Source organism: Sciurus vulgaris, assembly GCF_902686455.1.
Source record: "Sciurus vulgaris genome assembly, chromosome: 1".
Taxonomy (NCBI): Eukaryota; Metazoa; Chordata; class Mammalia; order Rodentia; family Sciuridae; genus Sciurus; species Sciurus vulgaris.
In genome coordinates, this window is record NC_136461.1 from 33,525,801 (window position 1) to 33,551,321 (window position 25,521).

Sequence of the window (25,521 nt, forward strand, 5' to 3'; positions counted from 1 at the left end):
CTAAAGCCCTGGAACAGGTTGAGGAAGAGGAACAAGCTGGTGAAGGAGACCAGAAAGGAGCGATCAGAGAAGAAGAGGAAAACAAACAAATCAAATCAAAACAAAACAAAACAAAAAACAACAGGAGAATGGGAGCCAGTGGTCAACAGGGTCAAATGCAGCAGAAAAATCCAGTCACAAAAAGACTGAAAATTTCCCATTGCATTTTCTTGCAACGTAGTGGCTAGGGACTTGAGCTATGCTTTTTACTGACAACAACTAAAAAATACAAGGCGAAATACACATTTTTAAAAATTAAATGCATCCATGAACTGGCAAAAGCATACACATTGAGGGTAATAAATAAATAAAAACAGGAAGCTACAAAGGTAAGCAAAACTCTGTAATTGTCTTTGATTCTGAGGACATTTGCTGTACCCAGTGAACCTGAACATCAGTTTTCAAGGGTTCCCTAAGCATATGAGAAAGAAGACAAAATTAAAGGCCCATTCACCATGAGAATTCTACCTCAAATTTTCTCCATAAGCTGAGGACCCCAGAGGTAGGCCCGCACTGTGAGGGGAATTAGGAATGAATCTGCCCCCTGCCTCCAAGGGGTGTGCCTTGATGGTAGAGCACTTTGGCCTCAATCCCAAATACAAGACAGAAGGGAATACACCAGCTTCCCCTTCCTGACCTCTCCCCCTCAACCAGGGGACTACAGAGAAAATTGCCTGCATCCAACCTTGGTGCTAAGTGGAAAGGAAATCAGAGGTGATCTTCCCTGAGAATTCTTAACTACAAGCAAGCAGACTCTCCTCAGGTTTTGTAGACCAACTTCATACTATGTTGCTAGACCAAAAAGCTTCCAACATATATAGCTAGATAGCTAGATAGCTAGATGTTGGGATGAAATGCTTTCAAGATAGGTAAATGGATGATAAATAGGTATCAGTCTATTTTTTTGTGTGTAGTACTAGAGATTGAACCCCAAAACACTCTACCACTGAGCCATAATCCCTGTCCTTTTTTATTTTTATTTCTGATACAGGGTCTCACTAAGTTGCTGAAGCTGGTTTCATCTTGCAATCCTCTTGTCTCAGCTTCCTGAGTCACTGGGATTACAGGCATGTGCAAATGCACCTGGCTCAGATGGATAATTTGACATGAACATGTATCAGTAGTGGTTCCAGGTGGCCAAGAGAAGTTCCCTATCCCATTTTCCTTGGCTTTACAAATGTTCTTTCCAGACCCCTCCCAGAGTTGTCACAGATTCTGACCCCCGTGTGTCCTATTCTTGTCTGTAAGGTAAGAACCCTCTGTAACTGGCTTCCACAGATTCATCCCCCACTTGGCTCTAAGGTACAATGCACTGCCATCCCATCTCCTGGAGATACCCTTTGGTCTGGCTCCCAGAAATGTCCCATGGCCAACTTCAATCCATCTGTCCCCCAGGGGTTTGTGAAGCATATTCAGGAACTATTGTTGGTGAGTGGCTTCTTCCTCTGTCAGGGGAACCCCTGAGGTGAAGACAAGAAACTCTGGATTGGAAGTAGAAAGAACACTCACACCAACCAAGTTGCAGCCTCCGGGCCAAGTCCTACTTAAGTACTATTTCAGTTTGTCCTTCGCTGGAAAAATCTGTTTCAAAAGAAGCCAAAGTCTCATGACTAGAAAAAGGCATAAGGCACTTTTGAACTCACGTCTTAGTCCAGAATTTGTGCTCTTAACTCCCCCTCACCCATCTTCCACTAGCGAAACTTCCAGTCCACACCAGGCCCAGGGTATTTCACACCCTATGTCCAGGCCTGGAATCAGTCACTCTATTTTGGCTTCCTGTTTCCTCTTTCCAAATGTTTCCTACCTCTACCCCTTCCTCCTTCAATGCTACAGATATTTTTCTAAAATGCAAATGTAATCATTACTGCCCACTTGAAACCTCATCATGGCTTTATATTGCACTTAGGATAATATACAAACTCCTACAAGAGTATATTGTTCCCAATTTGTTTTTCAAATCTCATCTGTTAATTGTTCCCTCCCTCTTCCTCACCCCACATAGATCCCCTTAAACGGATCACAAATAACGAATGTTCGTTGAGCACTTTCTTGATAAAGATTTGCTGAGTGAGGAGAATCCCACTAGAATTTGCTTGCCTGCTAAGTGATCCCCCTTCTTCCCCAGGCTCTCATTATTCAGGTTCAGATCAAATTTCTCCTTCTCAGAGAAGTGTTCATTGACTTCTCAGGTCTCAGCATTATTCAAATGCCAGCTTCTGCCATCTGAACTCATATGTAGAAGTCCTTTAGTTTTTAATTAGTATTTTTTTCATCCTTGTTGGAATAGCTGGCAGAAGTTAATAAAAGGATAACTGCAGGGGTGAAAGGCAGAGATTTCTGAGATCTATCTCTGAGTTGTTGAGAAAACTGAACCTAATATATGCAAAATACTGCCCCAGCACTCAAATATGTGCTACTCTTATTTGTCGTATACATAAAGAAAACTTATGAAATTCCTCCGAGCACTGTCCATGGTATGTGATTTCCTGGTTGCTTATTGAATGGTTCCGAAAACCACCCTTATTTTTATTCCAGAAGTTGACCAAGCCCCTGCTCTTAACTTCTCTGGGTGTTACTGTTGGCTTCCTCAAAAAACGGCTCCTTCCCTGGTTCCGACGTTGTGCCGGCGGGAAAGCATCTAAATGAACTGGTCCCCTCCCCTCCATTCTCCAGCCCGGCTCCCATATTCACCCACAGGCCCCTTGAGTCACATCCTCTCGAGGAGTTGCTTCTCAGCGCCCACCGTCGGTGTGCCTAGGAGTGCCTGTCAGCCGGGGTAGGCCTGGGACAGGCTGAGTTCCGCCGGTCCCTAATCCACGTGTTCCCGCCAGCCACTCCGCCAGAAGCCGTCTTCCGGCTAAGCTCAGGGAGGACTACACTTCCCAGGGTGCGCAGCGGTGGGGCCTTGGTCTGGCCGGGGCCTCGGGCGGCGCACGGCTCCTTCGCCTGCTCGGGGGCGCGCGAGCTGGCGCGAGGACAGGGCCTAGGACCCGGAATGAGTTTCCGTGTAGTTCCGCTGGGCCGTGCCGGGCTGCGCCGGGACGTGCCGGGCCAGGACAGGCGCGGGTGGGGGCCTGAGTTAGCGGAGTCGGTGACAGGCGCTCGGGGCAGCCCGCGCCTTGCTGAGGTCCCCGCCCCGTCCCGGCCGGGCCGGCTCGTCTGTCAGTCACTGGGGCGGAGGCAGCGGCGGTAGCGGGGCCGGAGCTGAGCTGTGAGCAGAGCGCGGGCCAGGCCGAACGGAGGGGACCTGCCACAGCCCCTCAACTTCACGGACTCTTCGCCCCAGACTCGCGAATCTGCACCCCCGCGCTTCTTTGGACGCCTCCGTAACCCGCGAAGGGCTTTCTTCCCCGTGACCCCCCAGCCCCGTGACCTCCTCATAGCACCCAAGCGCTCACCCAGACGAGCGTGTTGTCGACACAGGCCGTAGACCCTGTGACTCCTCACGGGTCAGGGACTCGGTTTCCCCCATAGGCCTCCCTCCCCAATGACTTCCTCCTCATAGATTCTAGGGACAGAACCGTGACCTATCACTAGGACCAGCGCCTGGGAGCACCTCACTGACGCCTCCCTCCTCGGAGTCCCCCTTAGTGGGTCTTCTCCTAAGAGCACCCTCTTTGGTTTCTGGCAAGCTCCCCACCCCCAAACGAGGTGGGGAGGCCTTGGCAGCCATGCCCTCCCTGGGCACCCCCTTACCCCACCAGCCCCTGGGCGCCCAAACCGGGGTCTAGCAGGGGGCCAGCAGCCAAGGGGCTGGGGCAGGAAACAGATCAGGGTCCACCTCCCTGCCAGGGAGGGAGCAAAGATGGAGCGGCGGGAGGAGCAGCCGGGGGCTGCAGGGGCTGGAGCAGCACCAGCCTTGGACTTCACTGTGGAGAACGTGGAGAAGGTATGAGGGCTCTGGGGTGGGAACCCCAGTGACAGAGCAGAAGTTCTGGGGACTGACACTAATGCCAGAGCTCAGGCCTGGGCTGGGTGCCCGCTGGGATAGTGCCCCCAGAGCACCTGGCATTTGCTGTCTCTCTGGGCAGGCAGGACAGCAGTGTTGCAGTATCTAATGGGCTATTTTTGGCTTTCCTTAGACACAGATCCCCTATGGACAGATACTCTTGGGTATTGGGCTGTTCCCTTCAGGGTACTGATGACTTGGACTTCCAGCCAGACTGGTTGTTGTCCAGCTCCATGGGAAATGCATGAGGGTGCCATAGGAAACCAGCAACCCAGGAGACCTGCAGTTCAGTAACATACCCCCCACCCCCACCCCCAGGAACCATTCTGATGCCAAATCATCCTCATCCTGACTTTATTCAGCCAAGGGCTCAGAAAATATCTGGCACTAAAACAATCTGGGTTATGTTTTCACTTTTTTTTTTTTTTGAGAAGGGTCCTTCCTTGATTGGATGGAAGCCAAACCAGTCCTAGGAAGGCGGGAATGGGCCTGGCTTTCTAGTGTTGTGCTGGGCCCAAGGGTCCTGGCCCTGCTGGCAACCTTACAGGGCCTTTCCTTGCTCACTTGCCTATATAGCTTCCTGCCATACCCCTCCCAGGCTATCCCACTGCCCAGCACATCTTTTCTGAACTGATTCTTTGGGTCTATTCTGTGTTCTGCTCTCAGCAGCCTGGAATGGAGGAATGCACGCCCCTTGGGATATAAGGGGATACGGGGCTACCTTGCTGGAAAGCAGGGAATAGTTGCAGATGTTCACTTGTTATTCTTCCTCTTCTTCTTTTTTTGGTTGTCGATGGACCTTTATTTTATTTATTTATACGCAGTGCTGACGTTTGAACCCAGTGCCTCACACGTGCTAGGCAAGCACTGTACCACTGAGCCACAACACCTGCCCCTCACTTGTTATTCTTGAGCTCTGTGTGCCATAACAGATGTTGAGAGTGCATCCCTTCTGCTTCAGTTTTATGCCTCTTGGTATCCCTGAAGCATACCAAGAGGGGCCAAACAAGGGACAGTGGCCATAACTATCTGTCAGGGTTATAGATAGGGTTAAGCCTAGTTGAATGAAGCCTGTTTAGGAGCCAACAGGTCTCTTGGTCTCACTCTCCCACCTCTTGGGGCCGGACAGTGTTGGCATGGTGGTGCCCTGTTTCATATACTACCAGGGAGACAAGCCAGTGTTTTCTTATTGCATGAAATCCCATTGCAATTGGAGCCCTGGGGATTCTGCTAGCTGACAGCTTCAGGCTAGGCGTTTGCCAGGGCTGCAGTGATGCCAAAGGTTTCTCTGGATCAGCTTGTTGAAACTGCACTTGAGCTGTCTGAGGGATGTTTTCACCCTCCCTTCTAATATGTCTCTGTCCCAGTGCTGCCTGGCATGAGTGTTAGTCCTGCTTAGATTTCATATTAGCTTTGGTGCCAGCATCTAGAGTGATCTAGGGATGATCCTGGGGAAAGAATGAAGCTGTTGGCGTTGATGGGAGCAGCTGTGCCTAGGAGGGTCAGGGCCCCTCAGGCTATTCCATGTTCATCTCAGGCTTAGCTTCATCCCTATGGAACCATTCCACCCACCTGGGCCTTGCCCTTGAGTGCCTTCCCTTGGGGAGCTCAGCCTCCTCTTTCTGCTTTCCTTGGAGATTCCCTCTCTGAACCCATACCGTTTTGCTAATAAGAAGAGGATATGTAGAACATGGGCAAGATTCAGGCTGTCAAGATATCTGCAGGACCCTGGGTCCAGAAAACATTGCAAAGCCCTGAGCCACCCTTTCTGCTCAACACCCAGTCAGGGAGAGGGAGCAGTCTTGCAGGAACAAGTCACACCCTCTGTTCTGGGCTCTGGCAGGATCCAGAGTGGCCAGCATCTGCTCAGTCCTGTGCTGTCCTGCAGGCGCTGCACCAGCTCTACTACGATCCCAACATTGAGAACAAGAACCTGGCTCAGAAGTGGCTGATGCAGGCCCAGGTATCCCCACAGGCCTGGCACTTCAGCTGGCAGCTACTGCAGCCCGACAAGGTGCCTGAGATCCAGTACTTTGGGGCCAGTGCCCTACACATCAAGATCTCTCGCTATTGGAGTGATATCCCCACTGATCAGTATGAAAGCCTAAAGGCACAGCTCTTCACCCAGATCACCCGCTTTGCCAGTGGCTCCAAGATTGTGCTGACTCGGTTGTGCGTGGCGCTAGCCTCACTGGCTCTCAGCATGATGCCTGATGCTTGGCCATGTGCTGTGGCAGATATGGTAAGACTTTTCCAGGCTGAGGACTCACCAGTGGATGGCCAGGGCCGCTGCCTGGCCCTGCTAGAGCTGCTGACAGTGCTGCCTGAGGAGTTCCAGACCAGTCGCCTGCCCCAATACCGCAAAGGCCTGGTGCGGGCCAGCCTGGCAGTGGAGTGCGGGGCTGTCTTCCCATTGCTGGAGCAGCTGCTACAGCAACCCAGCTCACCCAGCTGTGTGCGTCAGAAGGTGCTCAAGTGCTTCTCCAGCTGGGTACAGCTGGAAGTGCCACTGCAGGACTGTGAGGCACTTATTCAGGCTGCCTTTGCTGCTCTGCAGGACTCGGAGCTCTTTGACAGCAGTGTGGAGGCAATCGTCAATGCCATCTCGCAGCCTGATGCCCAGAGGTGAGCTGGTCCCCACTTGCCCAGAGAGGGAAAGCCTGCTTGCCAGCCACATATTCATCCATCTGTTCAGTAAACATTAGTGGAGTGCATGCTTGGTCCTATGCTAGAGGTATTATAAGAAACCAAATAAGACATGCTCCCTGTCCTCATGATTTAGAGGGCCAAGCAGACATACACACAATCATCCAACACATTATTCAGTTAAAATATTTGTCCATTCTCTTTCTCTCAACTAGTCACCAAGTCCTGGCTGTTCTGCTCCTGACAATTTTGAAGACCTTTTCTTTTTCATTTCCACTGCTACCACCCTAGTCCAAGCTGTCATCATCTCTCTGCCCCAGGATTTCAATAGTTTTCTCACCAAACCCCTGGTTTTTACTCTTGTACCCTTTATTGTCCCATCAGCCAGAGTCATCTTTTGAAAATGAGGATCTAATCTTTTCTTTCTGATCTGAACACTTCGGAGGCTTCTCTCTGCTCTTAGGATAAAGTTCACAATCTTCCTTGAGGCTCACAGTCCTTAATATGTTGCACAGTGTGATAACACCAGCCTCCTCTCATGCCATTCTCCTTGCTTTCTACTATCCTCTTACCTGGTCTTTTCAGTTTTCTGAATGTCCCATGTTTCTTCCAGTCTTTGATCATGTACTTGACCTACCACCTCTGCCTCAAATTTCACTTCCAATGGGAAGTCCCCCATGATTTTTAAGACTAAACTTGGTTTTCTGTTATATTATTTATGGACTCTTAGTATTTTCCCTTCTTATCCTATAACCTGATCTCATTATAAATCAGCACACATCTCCCCATTTGTCACTCAGCTTTGTGAAGACAAGTACTGTCATTTTACTTTGTCTTATTGTGCCTGGCACATGGTAACATTCAATTTTTGAATGAATGAAAAGAAACAGTTATCTGATAGGGAAGGGTGGAGGTATAGGAGATTGGGTGAGGAGAAGGAATGTTCCCAGCTTCAGAAACCACAGCAGGTTCAAAGACTTGTGGTGGGCAGCCCAGTAATGAATTCAAGGACCTGGAAGAAGGTGAATGTAGTGAAGTGTTTGGCAAATGTTTGCTGCGTTGGGTCCTGTACTGAGCATCTGGGAGCACATAGATGAATGCTTCAACTTATGCTTGTCAGGAGCTCACAATCTGGTAGACACACAAATGAGCATGTACCATTAGTGTGATGAAAACCGAAGGAGAAAACAGGGGGCTCTAGGAACCCAGAGGCAGCATCGCAGCATTTAATGTAGTCTGAAGGTTGTGAAAGACTTCCAAGCTATGTTTGGAAGGCTTGTAAGAGTTAGCCAGATGGAAGTAATGGATATGGGAAGGATAGTCCAGACAGATGCAAGGGCCAATGGATGAGAAAGGTGTGAGAGTACATCAAGTGGTGATTTGTAAATCATTGGTATGATTAGATAGCAAGGTTTAGGGGCCATTAGTTGTAGGAGATCCAGGCCCGAATCATGCAGGACCTTGTAAGCCAAACTTAAGAGTGTGATCTTCATCCAGAGGATGATGTAAAGTTAGTAAAGGATTTAAAGCAGTTTTTTGGAATAAGTTGGATTGGAAAGGGCAAGACTGGAGACCTGACACTTGACCTTTCAAAGATAGGGTTAGGGGAGAACTACTGAAAGAGACTGCCTGCAGGAATAACCCAAGTTTCCTTATCAGTAAAAAATTAAGGTGATCATATCAAACTGCCAGAGCTGTTGTAAAGGTTTATAGGATAATGTGAAGAGGGTTGGCACCTGATAAAGACTACTTTAATTCCCTGAGTAATTGGAATACTTTCATGGGCCCCTCTGTAAGGGGGTGGGGGAGTCAGTAACACCTATTTGTACATATAGGTCATTGATATGTCACATGTTTTAAATTGGGGACAGAATGTGTGGTTGTGTATACTTGTGTTTGGTTCTTGTACCATATGTGATAAATTTAATGGTAACCTTATTTTTTTAAAAAAAGAGAAATGCACATAATGTTAAACACACATACTGTTAAGTTGATTGAAGTTGTTCATGGTACTGGGGATTGAACCCAGGGTTGCTGAACTGCTGAGTCACATCCACAGCCCTTTTTATTTTATTATTTTGAGACAAGATTTCACCAAGTAGTTTAGGGTCTTGCTAAGTTGCTAAGCCTGGCTTTGAACTTGTCCTGCGTAGCCAGGATTACAGGCATGCACCACCACACCCAACTAAGCTGTTTACTATTAGAATTGGGTATAAGAAGTAGAAACTGAATTTTGCAGTAGACAATGAGTCTAGTTGATCAGTGGCTAAAGCATGCATACATGTAGATAATGTGCTTAACCACTGATTTTTAAAACTTTAAATTAAAAAAAACATGAGTTTTATTTACAAAACACTTTTTGGTTTTTTTTGTATCCAGGATTGAACCCAGGGAAGCTTCACCACTGAACCACATCCCCAGCTTTTTTATTTTTTATTATGAGACAGGGTCTCACTAAGTTGCTTAGGGCCTTACTAAGCAACTTACTGAGGCTGGCTTTGAACTTGCAATCCTCCTGCATCAGCTTCCTGAGCTGCTGGGATTATAGATATGTGCCACTGCACCTGGCTTAGGGTTGGTTTTAAGGAAAAAAAAAAAAAAAAAGAAGAAGAAGAAGAAGAAAACTGCTTTGGGCTGGGCACAGTGGTGCATACCTGTAATCCCAGCAATTTGAGAGACTAAGGCAGGAGGATTGCAAGTTTGAAACCAGCCTGGGCAATTTAGCAAGATCTGTCTCAAAATAAAAAATAAAAAGGGTTGGGGATGTAGCTTAGTGGTACAGCACCCCTGGGTTTAATCTCTAGTACTGGGGAGCAGGGTGAACCTTTTGTTATGAAGATTAAATAAGAAATGTCTGTAAAGTTTTAGCATGATTCCTGTGTACTCCCTAAATGACAGTTGCTAGTATTTGGTATTGTTATTGCATTGGCAGTTAGTATGATACTTGTCGCCTGGCTTCTCAGTTTTCGCTCATAAGGTGAATACCGAGTCCCAGTTCAAGTGCTTAGTGGGCTAAGATAATTGGTGGCTAAAAGAAATTGATTAGCACAAGTACCAGGGTGATGTAGGGTGTCTTTGGATACACCCAAGTTTACCCACCCTGCCTGTTTCAAGGACTTCGACAGGTAATTGATGCCCCTTCTCTTCTGAACGAATGAGCGAGCAAGGAGCCAGTGAAGGAACCCACAGCCTCCTGGGTACCCATTGGCTGCAGCCCCTTGGTTGCTTAGCAACTCTTCCCATTTTCTCAGCTCTTCTCCCAGAGCTCTGATTGCAGGTCTGGGCTGAGCTCAGTGTGAGCAGCAGCCAAGGAGTCCCCAGCAGCCCTGCCCCAGCTGCTGGAGCTGACCAACAGCACCAGGTCCTTTGAACCCAGTCTTAGCTGTGGTTCTAAAGTCATCCTCCCAGTCTTCCTTCATCAAACCTAGAAACTTCTGGGGCCTTAGGCTTATTCTGTCCATTCACAGGTCACAGGCATTGTGCTCAGGTGACAGGAAATCTATGCAGGAGTTTTCCCCCTGGGTGGGCTATATCCAGACCAGAGTCAGCTTGGGGCTAGCTCTGTACAGTCTAGTTTCCTATTTTTGGCTTAAGAAAGTCACCTTCAGTGGCTTTGATTCCTGGGTCATCCAAGTGCTGCCTTCCCCAGGTGCTCTGACATCAACCTTTCCCCTGGCTGAGCTTGCATACAAGTAGTCCTTTTTCTGCTCTTCCATAGCTGCTGCTGCTTCCTGGTTCTCGACTTTGAAATGTATTTTTTCCATAAAATATGCTTTTAATCCTGTAATCGCTTTTCATTGGGGACTGGGAAGAAGAGGAAAGGTGAATTAGACAGAATGTTGGGGGCTCCCTTCAATTAGAACTGGAGATAAGGACTGAGAAATTTTTGTTTGAACTCTGAAAGGGAAGCAGACCTATAGCAGTTTCAAGGGTTGTCTCAACCTGGAATCTGTCTCTAAGTTGCTGTTTGACCTTGAATAATACTCTGAGCATTTCTTAGCTATGTTGTCCTTGACTTAGCCTACCATGAAGCTCAGGTGAGACAAATTAAGAATCCTCACTGAGTACCTACTATCTGTATGAACTTTGGCAGGTGAAGGGGGTCTTGGAATACAGTGGAGATGCTATAGGCACTACTTCTTATCCCCAGTTCAGCTTCTGGGGAGCTTGTGGGTCTTAGCTCTGTCCCTACCCCTGTTCTTTGTGCCAGAGTCTGGCCTGAAGGTGCCCATTGTCTGGTGGTGCAGCCTGTGTCAGGGGCATGAGACAAGCTATCCCAGCTGTCTCCCGGTGGCACCCTCTGGGGCTGTCTCTGAACCAGGGTGTCCTGGTATGGATGGCCTTTCCTGCCAGAATGGGGATGTGAAGAAGGAAGCCAACATCCCTGGGCTGGTTGCATCTTTTTGTCCTTCTGATCTTCCCACTAAGGTTGTGAGCCTACTGCCTCACAACCTGCTTGGAGCAAGTCCAGACAGAAATTCTTCTGGATCCTCAGTCCTCCTTCCCTTCATAGATTGCTGCAGTATGCTGTGGGGGTTCCAAGCATCTGATCTCCCCTAAGAGTATGACTTCCTCTACTTAATCTGGTTCCCACAGATTGGGATCAGGCTAGCCTTCTCTCAGTCTCCTTTGTGGTACTAAGCTTCCTCTACTCCTCCTTTAGGGATCATCTTGCTTCAGGCCCCTGACCTGGACCACCTTCTTTTCTCTCATTCAAAACTTTTTCTCCCTGGACAGTTCTTATCTACTCCCAGACCTTCAGTTACCTGTTAGCTGATGACTCGAATCTTTGTCTCTTGCTCTAACCTCTCTGCTGGGCTTCAGGGTTTTACATCCTGTTCTTTCTAAATGCCTCTGCTTGCATATCATGCCTGATTCTGAACTTAGCACTTTTCCACCTCTCATTAAAAGTGGTACTGTTCCTCTCTACCCTCCCTTCCAGATCTTAGTAAGTGTCTTCACCCTCTTCATTTTGGAGAGTTGCCCTTGACTTCCCAATCTTTGTATCCAGTCTCTCTTCAAGTCATGTCCATTTTGCCTCTTAGCTCTCTCTGAATTCATCATCTACATCTCCCTCTTCCTACACCACCAGACTACACAGGAATTGGGGTTTGCTAGGCGAGGGTGGGATTGATGCTCTCATGAGCTTTGCTGCCTTCTAAAGTCTTCTTTAATAGGAGTCTTGACACTCCCACCTTGTCATTCTTTCCTAACAATGACTGTATTAGTTTCATAGGGCTGCCGTAACAAACTACTTCAAACTGCGTGGCTTTAAACAACAAAAATTTATTATCTCATAATTGTGGAAACTAGAAGCCTGACATTAAGGTGTCAGCAGGGCTGTGCTCTCTCTGAAAAGTGCAGGAGACTTCTTCCCTGCCTCTCCCTGACTCCTGGTGGCTTGCCAGCAATCTTCTATCTTCCTTGGCTCACAGCTGTGTAACTCCAGGCTTACCTTCATCCCCACTGGGCATTCTCCCTGCATATCTCTGTCTTCACTTGTCTTCTTTTTTTAAAATATTTTTTTAGTGTCAATGGACCTTTATTTTATCTATTTATTTACATGTGGTGCTGAGAATTGAACCCAGTGCCTCACACATGCCAGGCAAGTGCTCTACCACTGAGCCATAACCCCAGCCCTTCACCTGTCTTCTTATAAGGACATCAATTGCATTGGATTCAGAGCCCACCCTGCTCCAGTATGACCTTGTTTGTATTGAGCCTTTTTCCAAATAAGGACACATTTGGGGTATTGAGAGTTAGGGTTTCAGTGTATCATTTTGGGGGCACACTTCAACCCATAATAGTTTTCCTTCTGGTCCCCAAAATTCATGTCACTCTGACATACAAAATACATTCACCTCATCCCAACCTCAAAAGTTTTAACCCATTCCAGCATCAACTTTTAGTCACCTGGAGGATACAACTTAACTGGTAACACCGACCATTTCATACTTCCCAGAGTTCTCTTGGGACCTAAAGTTTGTCCCAAGATGGACAGCATCAAAGCTATCATGTAGACCATGACCTCTTTTTTTTTTTTTTTTTTTTTGTGGTGCTGAGGATTAGAACCCACCGCCTTGTGCTTATGAGGCAAGCACTCTACCAACTGAGCTATATCCCCAGCCCTAGACCACAACCTTTTTTTTGCTTAGGATTTGAGAGGAGGGGGCTTTGATGGAAGACAGGGATATTGTGCCTTTCTCTCAAAGCTTGGTGGGGATTGAGCAGACAGCTCTGATGGGTCTCCTCACCTTATGCCTCTAGGTACGTGAACACACTTCTGAAACTCATCCCACTGGTGCTGGGACTGCAGGAACAACTGCGACAAGCAGTGCAAAATGGGGACATGGAAACTTCCCATGGCATCTGTCGCATCGCTGTGGCCCTGGGCGAGAACCACTCCCGGTAGGGAGTCAGGGGCAACTGGTGGTAGGATAGCAGAGCCTTTTAAGCAGTGGGATTGTGGAACCCCCTTGGGGAGGTGAAATGATCTTACTATATCTCCTCCTCTGTAGGGCCTTGCTGGATCAAGTAGAGCACTGGCAGAGCTTCCTGGCACTTGTCAACATGATCATGTTCTGCACAGGCATCCCTGGCCACTATCCTGTCAATGAGACTACTAGCTCCCTAACTCTCACCTTCTGGTATACACTGCAGGTATGTCTGTGTGACCACCAGTAGGTCTAGGACATCATGGAAGAAGGTGGATCCTTGGGCTTCTATGGCTTCTGGTAAAGTGGCTAACTCTCTTCCCTAACTCTCTCAGGATGACATTCTATCCTTTGAGGCAGAGAAGCAGGCTGTGTACCAGCAGGTGTACCGACCAGTCTACTTCCAGCTGGTGGATGTGCTTTTGCACAAAGCTCAGTTCCCTTCTGATGAGGAATATGGATTCTGGTCCTCAGACGAGAAGGAGCAGTTCCGAATATACAGGTGATGGTAGCAGGCCAACCCTAGCTAACTGGAGTCCTGAAATAATGAAGGCAATCAGGGAAGGGGCCCAAGGCCAGACTTCCTGAATTCTGGGACTCCTTTCTCTATTCTTTAGGCATTTTTCAGGGGTTGGGGATCCTGGGGTAGGCTCTTGGATCTGGGCCAGGATCCAGGCAGTGTAAAAGGCCTTCATCTGCTTCTCAGGGTGGACATCTCAGACACGCTCATGTATGTCTATGAGATGCTGGGGGCCGAGCTACTCAGCAACCTCTATGACAAGCTGGGCCGTTTGCTCACCAGCTCAGAGGAGCCCTACTCCTGGCAGGTACCTCCCAAGCCTGATTCCCTCAGCCCTCCCTGACCTGTCACACCCTCCTCCTCAGCCAAGCCAGTGGCACCCTCTTTCCCCAGCACACAGAGGCTCTGCTGTATGGCTTCCAGTCCATCGCGGAGACCATCGACGTCAACTATTCTGATGTGGTGCCCGGGCTCATTGGTCTCATCCCACGGATCAGCATCAGCAACGTACAGCTGGCAGATACTGTCATGTTCACCATTGGTGAGACCTGGCATACATCCGTGACCACATTCCTAGAGTCACAGCAGCCATCCTTAGCCATGGCCAGCCTGCTCTTTCCTGTCCAAAGTGGGAGAGACACATGGCTCCACACACTGCAGCCAACTGTCCTTACAGGTCTTGGGGCTCTTCCCACAGCGTACTGAGCTGCATTTTAGTGAGGCTAGTTCACTGTCAGTGGGTCAGCAGTGTTGGGCTTCTGTTGAGTAATCCCTTCCTGCTCCTCAGCTGTGAGGCTCACATTTGAGCATGCATATGTGTATTTACTCATTCTTTCCTCTGAATGAGCACTCCTCTGCTGGTGCTTTGACCTGACCCTGCCAGGAGTTCAGCTTGCCTTAAGGGACGTGGTACAAAATCAACCTGGCCTGTCTCAGAGATCCTTCCCTGTCCCTTTTTCTTACAGGAGCTCTGTCTGAATGGCTGGCTGACCACCCTGTCATGATCAACAGCGTTCTGCCCCTTGTACTGCATGCCCTAGGCAATCCTGAGCTGTCTGTCTCTTCTGTGTCCACCCTTAAGAAGATCTGCCGAGAATGCAAGTATGACTTGCCGCCCTATGCTGCCAATATCGTAGCTGTCTCCCAGGTAGGAAGAGGCAGTGCTTGGGTGGTGCTGGGTTTCAGAGTGTACTGCACTGTGTTGATACAATGTTCCTGTTTATTTTATCTCCAGGATGTGCTAATGAAACAGATCCACAAGGTGCGACTCAGAAGTTTCTAGGGTGTCTCCTTGGGGTCTTGTGGGAACCCCTTAGCCCAAAAAATCCTCATTTCTACCTTATCTTACCCTTATACCTTATTCTCTGTTGTTGGAAACCACCCCCAAGAGGCTCATTCTCCTTCCCACTCACAATCAGATGTGGTCAGAATGGATGGTCCATGTTTTCTGCCCCACAGACAAGCCAGTGTATGTGGCTGATGCAGGCACTGGGCTTCCTGCTATCAGCCCTGCAGGTGGAGGAAATCCTTAAGAACCTGCACTCGCTCATCTCGCCCTATATTCAGCAACTGGAGAAGCTGGCAGAGGAGATAGTAAGTGAGCTCTGGGGGTCAGGGCAGTACTGGGACTCTGGGGCTTCCTCTTATGTGAGCTGTGACTGCTGAGGGGTGGGATCAGAACTGACACATGAGGCTGGGCCTGAGCGATCGCTCAGGATCTGGGGACCAAGCTGGAGCTGGGCGATCTGGAACTTGATTCACTTCTCCTTATAGCCCAATCCCTCCAACAAGCTGGCCATTGTCCACATCTTGGGGCTTCTCTCCAACCTCTTCACCACACTGGATGTCAGTCATCACGAGGATGATCATGAAGGCCCTGAGGTCCGGAAGCTGCCAGTGCCACAGGGACCTAACCCGGTGGGTGACTTGTCTTTGCCATTGTCCCCTCCCCCATGGGAATGTCATTGTCACTCCCCACCTCTGTGGGTAATGTTGTCATTGTTTCCCTGGCCCAATGGGGGTTATATAGTTGGTCCTTTCACCCCAAGAATGATCTTATCATTGTCCCCTGCCCTGTAGCAATGTCATTATCATATTCAGCTCTGTGAATGATGTTTTCCTTGTCTTCAGTTCAAAAGGGTGTGATGTCATTGAGGTTTGTTTGCCCCCGAGGGGCACTAACTATCCTTCAACCCCCAAGAACTGTTCTTATGGGTCTTCCTTCAATCCCCAATTCTGGGTCCTTCTGCCTAGCATTCATTGTCCCCTGCGGTACTGAGGATGCTTACATGCTCCACAGGTGATAGTTCTTGCCTTCAGGTTTCTGTCAGTCTAGAGGAAATACATAAAAACAGATTGCTGCAAAGCAGTGTGATAAGTACTGCCCCACGGACAGTGCAGTGCAGATAAGCCTGGACACAGCGGGCTGGAGTGACCCTTACAACAAGTTTCCCCTGGGGCAAGCCTCGACTTCCCACTCAAAACTCAGTATCTCACTTGCTTATCTCATGGGACTGTGTTGGGTAGCAGGTGTGGTTTTGAGTAAGTAGTTTGTATACTGTAAAGGTCAGTACAAATAGGAGGGACTGCTTTGGTCATTGTTCCTGGAACCCCCTCAGGGTTTCTACTGGAGAAAAGGAAGCCACAGGCATCCTGACCCCTCCATTCAAATCCTGGCTCCAGTTTCAATTGCTCTTGTAGCTCTAACCCAAACCCAGGCCACCATGTCCCACAGAGCCCCCTTTTCTGTGGCAGTATCATGTGTCTCCCCTCCCCTCTCAGGACCTTATCTGCTTTCTACTTCTCCATAAGCTACCCACACCTCCAGATCCCTTGGGACTCCCTATCCCATGTCCCTTTGGGTGAGACAGTGTCTCCACTCCTTCAGGGGCTAGTCCATTGCCTTGGTTTTATTAAGCAGAGTGGATAGAGAGTAATTTTAAAAAGAAAAAAAAAAGTTTACAGAATTGTCATAATCTTATGAAGTACTCATGATGTTCCTGCATTGCAGTTTGAAGCTTCCTCTGAAATAACCCCTAGAATTCAGAATAGTCTTCTTTCATTCCCAGGGTTGGGGGTTGTCAGCAAACCACTTCTTCCCCCAGGAGTACCCTGCACCAGGTTCTTGTGCAGTTGGGGGTAATGGTTTGAACTCTCTTCTGCCTACTCCTAGGTCCCCCTGGGTGGGTGGCAGGGATGGTGGGGGCACCTCATTTCTCCCTGTGTCTTCAGGTGGTGGTGGTGCTGCAGCAGGTCTTCCAGCTTATCCAGAAGGTGCTGAGCAAGTGGTTGAATGATGCCCAGGTGGTGGAGGTGAGCCCTTGACCCTCGCTTTCTGCTCTCATGATGACTTTTCTCAGAGGTGGAGCCAGAGGTGGCAGTGATCTGGAGGAAATAAGAGGGGGAAATCATGTCCTACAGAGACGAGGAATCATTTTGGGAAGATATTAAGAACTCTCCATTATCACAAGAAGTGTTCAACAAAGGGCTGTGACATTAGGGCTGAGTGACAGTCAGGTATCTGTTATAGCATCAGACACCTGCCTTTGGTCCCTTCTCAGTTCAGGCTTTTGTTGCTGTTGCTGTGCCCTGAGAGGAAATGGTGGAGATGTAAGTAGCAAGAGTCAAGTGGCAAAGCTTCAGCCTGTGCCCCTGCCTTTCAGGGTGAAGGTCAGATTGTTTACCTTTCTTGGTTTGCAGGGCTTGGCCAGGCTTCTAGGTAAAGGTGCTTTCTTAGGCCCCCTTCTGGGCAGAGCTTCCGCTCTGTTTCAGCCAGTGGCGACCTGCTGACCAGGGCCCCTGTGTTTTCTTCCCAAGGCGGTGTGCGCTATCTTTGAGAAGTCTGTTAAGACACTGTTGGATGACTTTGCCCCCATGGTGCCACAGCTGTGTGAGATGCTGGGCCGGATGTACAGCACTATCCCCCAGGCCTCTGCTCTTGACCTCACTCGACAGGTGGGCCTTATGGTTTGGGCAGCCAGTGCTCTGGATGTCATCTCAGCCAGAGATCTGGGATGGGTCAGCTGGCTGCATGGCTGGGGTCCCCACCACATTCAGGGATAGTGACCTGACCTGTTAAGAATTGCTTCAGCTGACCAGTGTTCTCTGCTTTGTTTCAGCTGGTCCACATATTTGCTCATGAGCCGGCCCACTTTCCCCCAATTGAAGCCCTCTTCCTGCTCGTCACCTCCGTCACACTCACTCTCTTCCAGCAAGGTAGGTCCTGAGCAGGGTCTCTGCTGCTGTCGCCACTGCCACTGCCTCTGCTTCCCTGACTGGGGAGCCAAAGCTGGCCACTGTGTTCTCTGTCCCCTGAGTTGCACATGGGACTCGGATACTTGTGGGATGAAAACAGTACAATTGTCACCTTACAAATAGTTGACACTTCAGGTTTAAGTGGATAAGAGGGTGAATGATGTCTTCTGCTGGCCTGCTGGGTGCAGGGCCAGCCCGGATATGGGGGAAGGTAGGGGCAAAGCTCTGAGGGACTTGGGGCACTAGGCTGGCTCCTTTCCTTTGGGATGTAATGAGAAATGGGAAGGGAGTGCATGGGCTTTGAAGTCAGGTAGACTAGATTCTAAGCTCATCACCACCAACTAGTTGTGTGACCTTGAGCAAGTCACTTACCTTTGCTGAGCCTCATTTCCATATCTGTGAAATGGAGATATCACATACTTGATAGAATTATTATAGGTTTAGTCACTCCCTTTGGGGCCCTGGCTTGGGCGTTTTGCACATGAAGTACTCAGATTGGTGGATCCTTTCCTCACATCAAGGGTTAGTCCATGGGCTGGGGAGAGCTCAGCTGGTAGAGTGCTTGGCTCGCAAGCACAAGGCCCTGAGTTCGATCCCAGTACCGCAAAAAAAAAAAAAAAAAAAAAAAAAAAGGTTTAGTCCTTTGTAGGCCCAAAGCCAACTACCTTTGGCACTCGTCCCAGCCCCCACTCTTTGTGTCCTCTGAGGATATGAGAGCAGCCTCCAGCCTTCCCCAGCTATCTAACCCAGGCTTCCAACCTGGGAAAGAAAGAGCACTGGTCTGCCAGTTTTGTGAGTCTTGCCTGGATTTGTAGTCCCAGGTTTAAACCCCCCAAGGGATCTCAGCTGGCGTCTAGAGTGTTCTCTGTTTATATCCTCAGTGTCTGGTCCCATGCTCCTGGCCTCTCTTTCTCTGAGGTGTAGGATAGATCCAAACTAGGGGGAAACTTGAGCTAGAAACCCAATGCAGTTGTCCTCAACTCTACCTCTCCCATTCCTTGTACCCTCTTTGGGATAGGTCCCAGTGGTCCTGGATCTGTTCATCTCTCCTCCTCTCCCTCCATGGCCCCTGCCATCTGCACTTCTCTGTAATCCAGTCTGCATGCAGCAGTTTTTAAGGCTCTCTATGAAACAGATCTGAGCATTTTCCCACCCTGGCTTGAAACCCTTTCCTTGCTGCCTGTTGCCCTCAGGTTGTTGTCCTGTTCCCACCCATGTGACAAAGCTCTGTGTAACTCTAATGTGCTAGTGTCCTTACAACTGCTGCAGGATCCACACTGACTTTTTCCTCATTTTGTCCCATTTCCTTACCAACTCCTCTGACTGGAATGCCCTGTGCCCTCTACTTACTGGATGGACACTCACTTGTCAGGCCTTAGGCAGGAGGGGGGCCATCAGTTCTCAGAAAGATGCCTCTGAGGCAGAATTGGGTACTTACAACTTTGTGCCAAAACCGTATTGTGGACACACTGCTGATACAGCACCGACCCAACACAACAACCACCTTTTGTGTCCGTCTCTTCCTAGACTGTGCCCTGCAAGGGCAAGATTGAGCCTCTTCTCCCTGCATCCCCATTATTCAGAATGAGGCCAGCATAGAGTGGGCTTCAGACACTGTTCAATAAAGGAGGGTGAAGCTCCCTGCCCTTGGAACCTTTCTTCCTCACTGTCTGGCTCACCTCCAGCAGAGCAACTGAGCTGAACATTGAACCCACTTTTCTACAGTGGAACCAAGCATGGGGTCACATTGGAACTTACTTTTGAGGACTTGAGAAACTCAGAGTTCAGAGATGAGAGGAATGGCCTTTATTAGTGATTCCTAGAATCCTAGAGAAGGAAGTAAGAAAGAGATTATTATCTTTGTTACAGATGGGGAAACTGAGCATTTGTGGCTTGCGCAAGATCACACAGCTACTTAATGGTGTTTCAGGCAGATGTTTTTGCACTGCATCCTCCTGAGAGTGGAGAAGCCCAGGCAGGAGCTCCAGGTGCATGCCTTGTTCTTGCTGTGGGAATGATCAGAACTGGAGGCAGAGGTGTCCAACCAACATATTAGTTGGGGTTGTTGTCTTGCTGGGCAGGATGGTCCCAGTACTTGTTATGTCATCCCAGTCATAGGGCTCAGCCTTTCCACTGCACTATGGAGTGACACAGTGACTGGTTTCCCTCATTCTTGGCATGTCCAGATTGCGGGAGCTGGTCCTCAGCCCTGAGCTTGGCTCTCTGCTGAGTCTGTGTCCATGTGGAGGGACCTCACCAGGGTGGGGTTCTCATTTTTGGCTCTATGACACCATTTACTGCCCTAGGCCAATGACTTGCCTGGCCAGCCCCCACAGCACACAGGGCACTGCCCTATCCAAGCAGTAATCCTCTAGTTTAAAGCAGATGGAATCTTCTTGACCAGACCAAGAGCCCTCCAGCCATGGAAGTAAGGGGGCACTTTCTTAGGCCCTGATGCCCTGGACTCTCTAGGGCCATCAGCTGGGCCTTAAAAGGAGGAGCCAAGGACTGACCCGCTACCAGCCCTGCCCTCCTGTTTCATGGCTATGATAGGAAGGTATATGCCAAGAAGCAGCATTGGGCTACCCCAGCCTGTTGGAGGCCACAGTAAGAGTGTGGGGACTATTTCTTCAGTTATGTGTTGTCCAGAATTGCTTGAGCACCAAGGAATTACTTGGCGGCCTGGCCTGAGGAGGAGTGGGAAGTAGGTGGAAGGCCCCTTCAGGGGAGCTGGGGCAGGCCCGTCCTTCACTTTGCCGTCTCTTTCTGTTGGGCTTCTCCCAGTTCATGGTTTTTGTATGTTTTGTTTCTTTATCTTGCTTCCTGCTGCTCATGTGCCCCCACGCTGTCTCCCTGCAGGCTCTCAGTCCCACATAACTATATGAGGTTGAGTTGCTGTTTGTATAATTTTTTCTTAAGTTCCATCTTTATTATATTTTAGGGCCCAGGGATCATCCTGATATTGTTGATTCATTTATGCAACTCCTGGCACAGGTGTGTTTTAGTTTTATTCATTCACGTTCTGTTCTCTCTCTTTCTCTTTCTCTTATGTTGATATTCAATTTAAGCCTATTTTTAGCTTTCTGTTGACAAATTTTTTTTTTCTGTTCAGTTGAATAGAGTTTCTTCATCTGTTTCCGTGGAAGTTGATAACCCAACATCCTCCTTTAGTGCCCCTTTCCCTCAATTAGCTCAAAGACCAGGGAGAGGCTGATCCCGAAGGGAGGGAACTGGGCCTGCCTGGAGGGAGTGGGGAAGGGAGTGGGTGGTGGTGACTGTGCCCAGCAGTTCCTGTGTGACTGGCTTGCCCAGGACATTCAGGGATAGGGCTGGAGTTGAAGGGCCTGGGCTTCACTGTTCCCGTGCTCCTGCCGGGAACTGCCTGCCTCTGCACTCCCAGCCTGCTCCTGAGAGGTAGGCTGGAAGCAGCTCCAGAGGAATGGGCTAAAGGTAAATGTGCGCACTGGAGCCCTGAGTCTGGCTGCTGGAGAGGTTGTGCTGCTGCGGGTTGGCGGGGTGCAGGCTCCACTGTGAGACCACATTAGGATGCATTTGTGTCTGGTATGTGTTTAAGTGTGTTGCACCTTATTTTGTATGTTTTGAGTTTGATTTGGGAAGAGAGCACAAATCACCTGTAAGTAGTATGTGTATTATTTTGGGCATTGAGATAAATGTGAAGTGTGGGCATGTGCATTGATGCATGTTGTACATCGATGTGTGTGGTATGTTTTGTGTAGATGTGTTAGGCTTGATGGATGTTGAGTGTGGGTATGTGGTGGAGGGTGTGTATTGGGCTGAAGGAATGTGGTTTTTTTTGTTGTTGTTTTTTGAGGATTTTTTTGGTACCGGGGATTGAATCCAGGTGCACTTAACTACTGAGCCACATCCCCAGCCCTTTTTTATATTTTATTTAGAGACAGGGTCTCACTGAGTTGCTTAGGGCCTTGCTAAGTTCCTGAAGTTGGCTTTGAACTTCACTTTGCCGTCTCTTTCTGTTGGGCTTCTCCCAGGTCCCAGAAGGACCTCCTGCCTCAGCCTCCCAAGCTGCTGGGACTATAGGTGTGCACCACTGTGCCCAGCAGGAGTGTTTTTAATGGAGGATAGAAGTGTGTGTTGTGGTGTTGTATGTCCAGCTTTGAGCAAGTGTGGCTTGGGAGTGTAGAGTTAGTGCAATACAGAGTGCTGTGTGTTAGGGGCTCCTGTGGGGTGGGGAGTCCTGTGAGTTGGGGTCATGAAGTGTGTCTCTGCTCAATTATTCAACAGGTATTTATTGAGTGTATAATACATGCTTGGTACTCTACTAGGTGCTGAGGATATAATAGTGAGCAAATGCAGGCGTGATTCTTGCTCCCCTGGAACTTATAGTCTAGTGGGGGAGTGGGAGGGGTGAGGATGGAGGATGTTCTGAACCTGAATGCACATGTGTGTGTGTGTGTGTGTGTGTGTCCACAAGAGCGTATCTTTGGTGGGAAGGGCATTTGAATGTGTATTTGTGGCTATATTGGGAGAGCGTACATATGCAGGAGGGCTGGGAAGCCTGAGAGTGTGGGTGTGTGGATGGTTTAGGATGCAGGGTGTTTGGGTGTGTGATTGTGCTGAGGGTGTGTTGCAGACATGGGAGAGTGTGTGCGTGTAAGGTGTTATGATAGAGGTGTGTGAGTAGGGCCTTTCAAGTGAGGTGCATGTGGGGGTATTTGCACATGAGTGAACACTGGGTAGTAGGTATGTGAGGTTTGGAGGGTGGGGACTTATATGATATGCGCTGGGGACATTGCTGGAAAACAGCCATGTTTGAGGACTGCTGGAGCTGTGCTGAGTGTCTCTTGTGACCTGAGAATGTGCCAATCATGTCCTGGTACCAACTGGGGCAGGTCATCGGCCCCCTCCAACCCATCTGCTCCCCCCATGGCAGCACTGGCTCCTAGGGTGGGTATGGCTGAGAAGGTCCTGGACACGGGGTATCCTGGGTGAAAGATGGGGCTGGTATTCCAAGGCTCCTCCTGTCCTTCTTTTCCTCTTCTTGAGCAGGAACTGGAGGGGGCTGAGGAATGTAGGCGAGACAGTGGGAGGTTGTTGGGGTGGGGGCTCCATGTCCAGCTGCCTGCCGTCTCTTCTTCCTGCTACCATGATCCTAAACCCAGGGGGGCTTGATTTCCTTTGTGAATCAAAGCAAAGTAACTGTTGGCTACCTGGAGCCTGCAGGAGGCCTGGCCCTGGTGGAACAGGGAGGAAAAGTGTTCCGCTCTGGGAGTGACTTGTGATCCAAATTTTCTGCATTATGATCCCCAACCCCAACCTTTCTTGCGTACACCTATACATTCATGTACACATACCTGTACACAGAACCCCTTGGGTTGTTCCTCGCCTAACCAACTGAACTATGGAGTAATCTGGGTCCCCCAGAGATGGCTGGGTTGCAGCCTTTACCTGTGATGCGTGAAGTTAGGGACTGGGGTGGCAGGTGAGTGGGGGGATGGTCCTTGGAGTTGGCTGGGGCTGGGCTTACCAGCTCCACCTCCTGCAGGCTCTGAAACGGAAGCCGGATTTGTTCCTGTGTGAACGATTGGATGTCAAAGCTGTGTTCCAGTGTGGTAAGTGGGGCCAGGTGGGCCTGGGGCTTCCCTGGGAGGATTCTTAGGCCCCATCTGATCTGCCGCTGTCTCTCCCACAGCTGTGCTAGCCCTCAAGTTCCCTGAGGCACCTACTGTCAAGGCCTCCTGTGGCTTCTTTGTGAGTCCCACGCTGACTGATCCCCCTACCCTGCCCTGCCCCAGGACTCCAGAGGGTAGGGGTATGGTGTGTAGGTGCCATCCTCAGGGAGAGGTGGGAAGGAGCCAGGGCTGACAGGCCTCTCCATCCTCTGCAGACAGAGCTGCTGCCTCGGTGTGGGGAAGTAGAATCTGTGGGAAAGGTGGTACAGGAGGACGGTCGTATGCTGCTCGTGGCAGTACTAGAGGTGAGCCAGAGCAAGTAGGGATTTGGTGGGGTTGGGGAGGCCTTCGCTGTGAGGCAGTTGGCTTTCTGGGAGGCTGAAGACTTTGGTTTCCTAAGCTCTTAGATTCTGGTTCTTCTTCCATTAAATGACTGAAAAGTTGTTAGGATTGCTGCAAGGATCAGCTGTCTCTCAAAAAGTAGCACTCACTTGGGCAGTATGGCTGCAGAACTGTCCCAGAGACCCTGGGGCATGGTTAGGTCTCCTGGCTGCAGAAGAGGCAGAGTCCTGGAGTACTGAGAAGCCCTTTCTCTCAGGCCATTGGGGGCCAGGCTTCCCGCAGCCTCATGGACTGCTTTGCTGATATCCTGTTTGCCCTGAACAAACACTGCTTCAGCCTCCTGAGCTTGTGGATCAAGGAGGCACTGCAACCACCTGGTTTTCCTTCTGCCCGCCTCAGTCCTGAACAGAAGGACACCTTCAGCCAACAGATCCTTCGGTGAGCAGAGCTGGGGCAGGGAGGAGGTGGCAGTATTGGTAGGTGGTGCTAACCTGTTCTCCCTTCCCTCCTTCAGCGAGCGAGTGAACAAGAGGCGGGTGAAGGAGATGGTGAAGGAGTTCACACTGCTGTGCCGGGGGCTACATGGCACAGATTACACAGCTGACTACTGAGGGGCGCCCCCACCCACATTCTCCTTTTCACCCCTTCCTATTCCCAAAGAGTAAACCTGAACCTTCACTGTTGCTTCTGCTTCCTTTCTGCTGCCACTGTCACCAACTGAAAGCCTGGGCCTGGAAGCCAGGGAGAGAATGAGAAGGTGCTTGAACCCAGGCCTTGGTCAAGAGTGGTGGGGATACCCTCAAGCTCCCGGGTGGGAGAGGGGACTGATGTAGCCAAACGGCCTAGGTTGGAACCATTCAGAATATTGCCATTGTCCTGGCGGTGGCAAGAGTGGAGTGGCTGCAGTAGTATCAGCAGCTCTCAGCTTCCATTAAGTTAGTCCCAATTTGCACACATGCATTACAATTATTTAATCATTAATGTCAAGTTCTAGGCCCCTATCTCTGCCCTAAACAAAGGCTGGTCAAGTCAGAGCTACTGTGCTAAGCTGGGAGAATAGGGAAGAAGGCCACATGGAGAAAGTTTCTTTTCTGATGGGAATAGGAGGCATCCTAGTACAGGATTTGGGGCCTTGGGCTGGGTCCATTTGGGAGGGCAGAAGTGGAGTGAGGCTTTGAGTTCCAGGATGGGGGTCTGGGGTGGGGTTGTTTTTTCTGTGGGTTTTTTTTTTTTTTTTTTTTTTTTTCCTGTTTTGTTTGTTTGTTTTTGGTAGTGGGGCTTGAACCCAGGGTCACTTAACCATTGAACCACATCCTCAGCCATTTTTTCTTTTTTTTTAGCTCTATTATTTTTTTTTATTTTTTATTTATTTTTTTAAAGTCATTTTTATTGTAAACATATGGGATACATGTTGTTTCAGTTTGTACATGGAGTAACAGCATACCATTTGCATATTCATATATTTACATAGAGTAATGATGTTTGATTCATTCCATTATTTTTTTCCTTCCCCCCACCCCTCCCACCTCTCTTTTCCCTCTATACAGTCCCTCCTTCCTCCATTCTTGCCCCCCTCCCACCCCCATTAAGTGTCATCATCCACTTATCAGTGAGATCATTCCTCTTTTGGATTTTTGAGATTGGCTTATCTCACTTAACATGATATTCTCCAATTTCATCCATTTG

General features: G+C 49.3%; 1 protein-coding gene across 5 annotated transcripts; it reads left to right on the forward strand.

The window, feature by feature from the left end:
* The first annotated feature begins 3,097 nt into the window (after window positions 1–3,097).
* IPO13 (importin 13) lies at window positions 3,098–24,518 on the forward strand. 5 transcript variants are annotated; one of them, XM_079151771.1, is made up of 21 exons: window positions 3,105–3,928; window positions 5,877–5,951; window positions 6,546–6,613; window positions 12,902–13,042; window positions 13,153–13,294; window positions 13,404–13,570; window positions 13,775–13,895; window positions 13,982–14,129; window positions 14,554–14,735; window positions 14,823–14,849; window positions 15,047–15,181; window positions 15,362–15,505; window positions 16,820–16,900; window positions 17,405–17,542; window positions 17,707–17,803; window positions 20,784–20,836; window positions 23,367–23,433; window positions 23,514–23,572; window positions 23,709–23,798; window positions 24,092–24,273; window positions 24,350–24,518. In XM_079151771.1, the coding sequence occupies exons 1-21, from the start codon at window positions 3,845–3,847 to the stop codon at window positions 24,444–24,446; spliced, it is 2,298 nt and encodes a 765-aa protein (XP_079007897.1). In that variant the 5' UTR covers window positions 3,105–3,844; the 3' UTR covers window positions 24,447–24,518. The 5 variants fall into 5 exon arrangements, 4 of the variants coding, with proteins under 4 accessions (XP_079007899.1, XP_079007896.1, XP_079007897.1 ...); XM_079151770.1 differs by having other exon boundaries at window positions 3,102–3,928; window positions 5,877–6,613; XM_079151772.1 differs by lacking the exon at window positions 5,877–5,951 and having other exon boundaries at window positions 3,106–3,928.
* The last annotated feature ends 1,003 nt before the right edge of the window (window positions 24,519–25,521 follow it).

Bases quoted from the DNA above. Each gene is read 5' to 3' on its own strand.
- IPO13 (XM_079151770.1), top strand. From the start codon at position 3,845: ATGGAGCGGCGGGAGGAGCAGCCGGGGGCTGCAGGGGCTGGAGCAGCA. The intron at 14,736-14,822 runs GTAGGAAGAGGC...TTTTATCTCCAG, and splicing joins ATATCGTAGCTGTCTCCCAG to GATGTGCTAATGAAACAGAT. The intron at 15,182-15,361 runs GTAAGTGAGCTC...TTCTCCTTATAG, and splicing joins AGAAGCTGGCAGAGGAGATA to CCCAATCCCTCCAACAAGCT.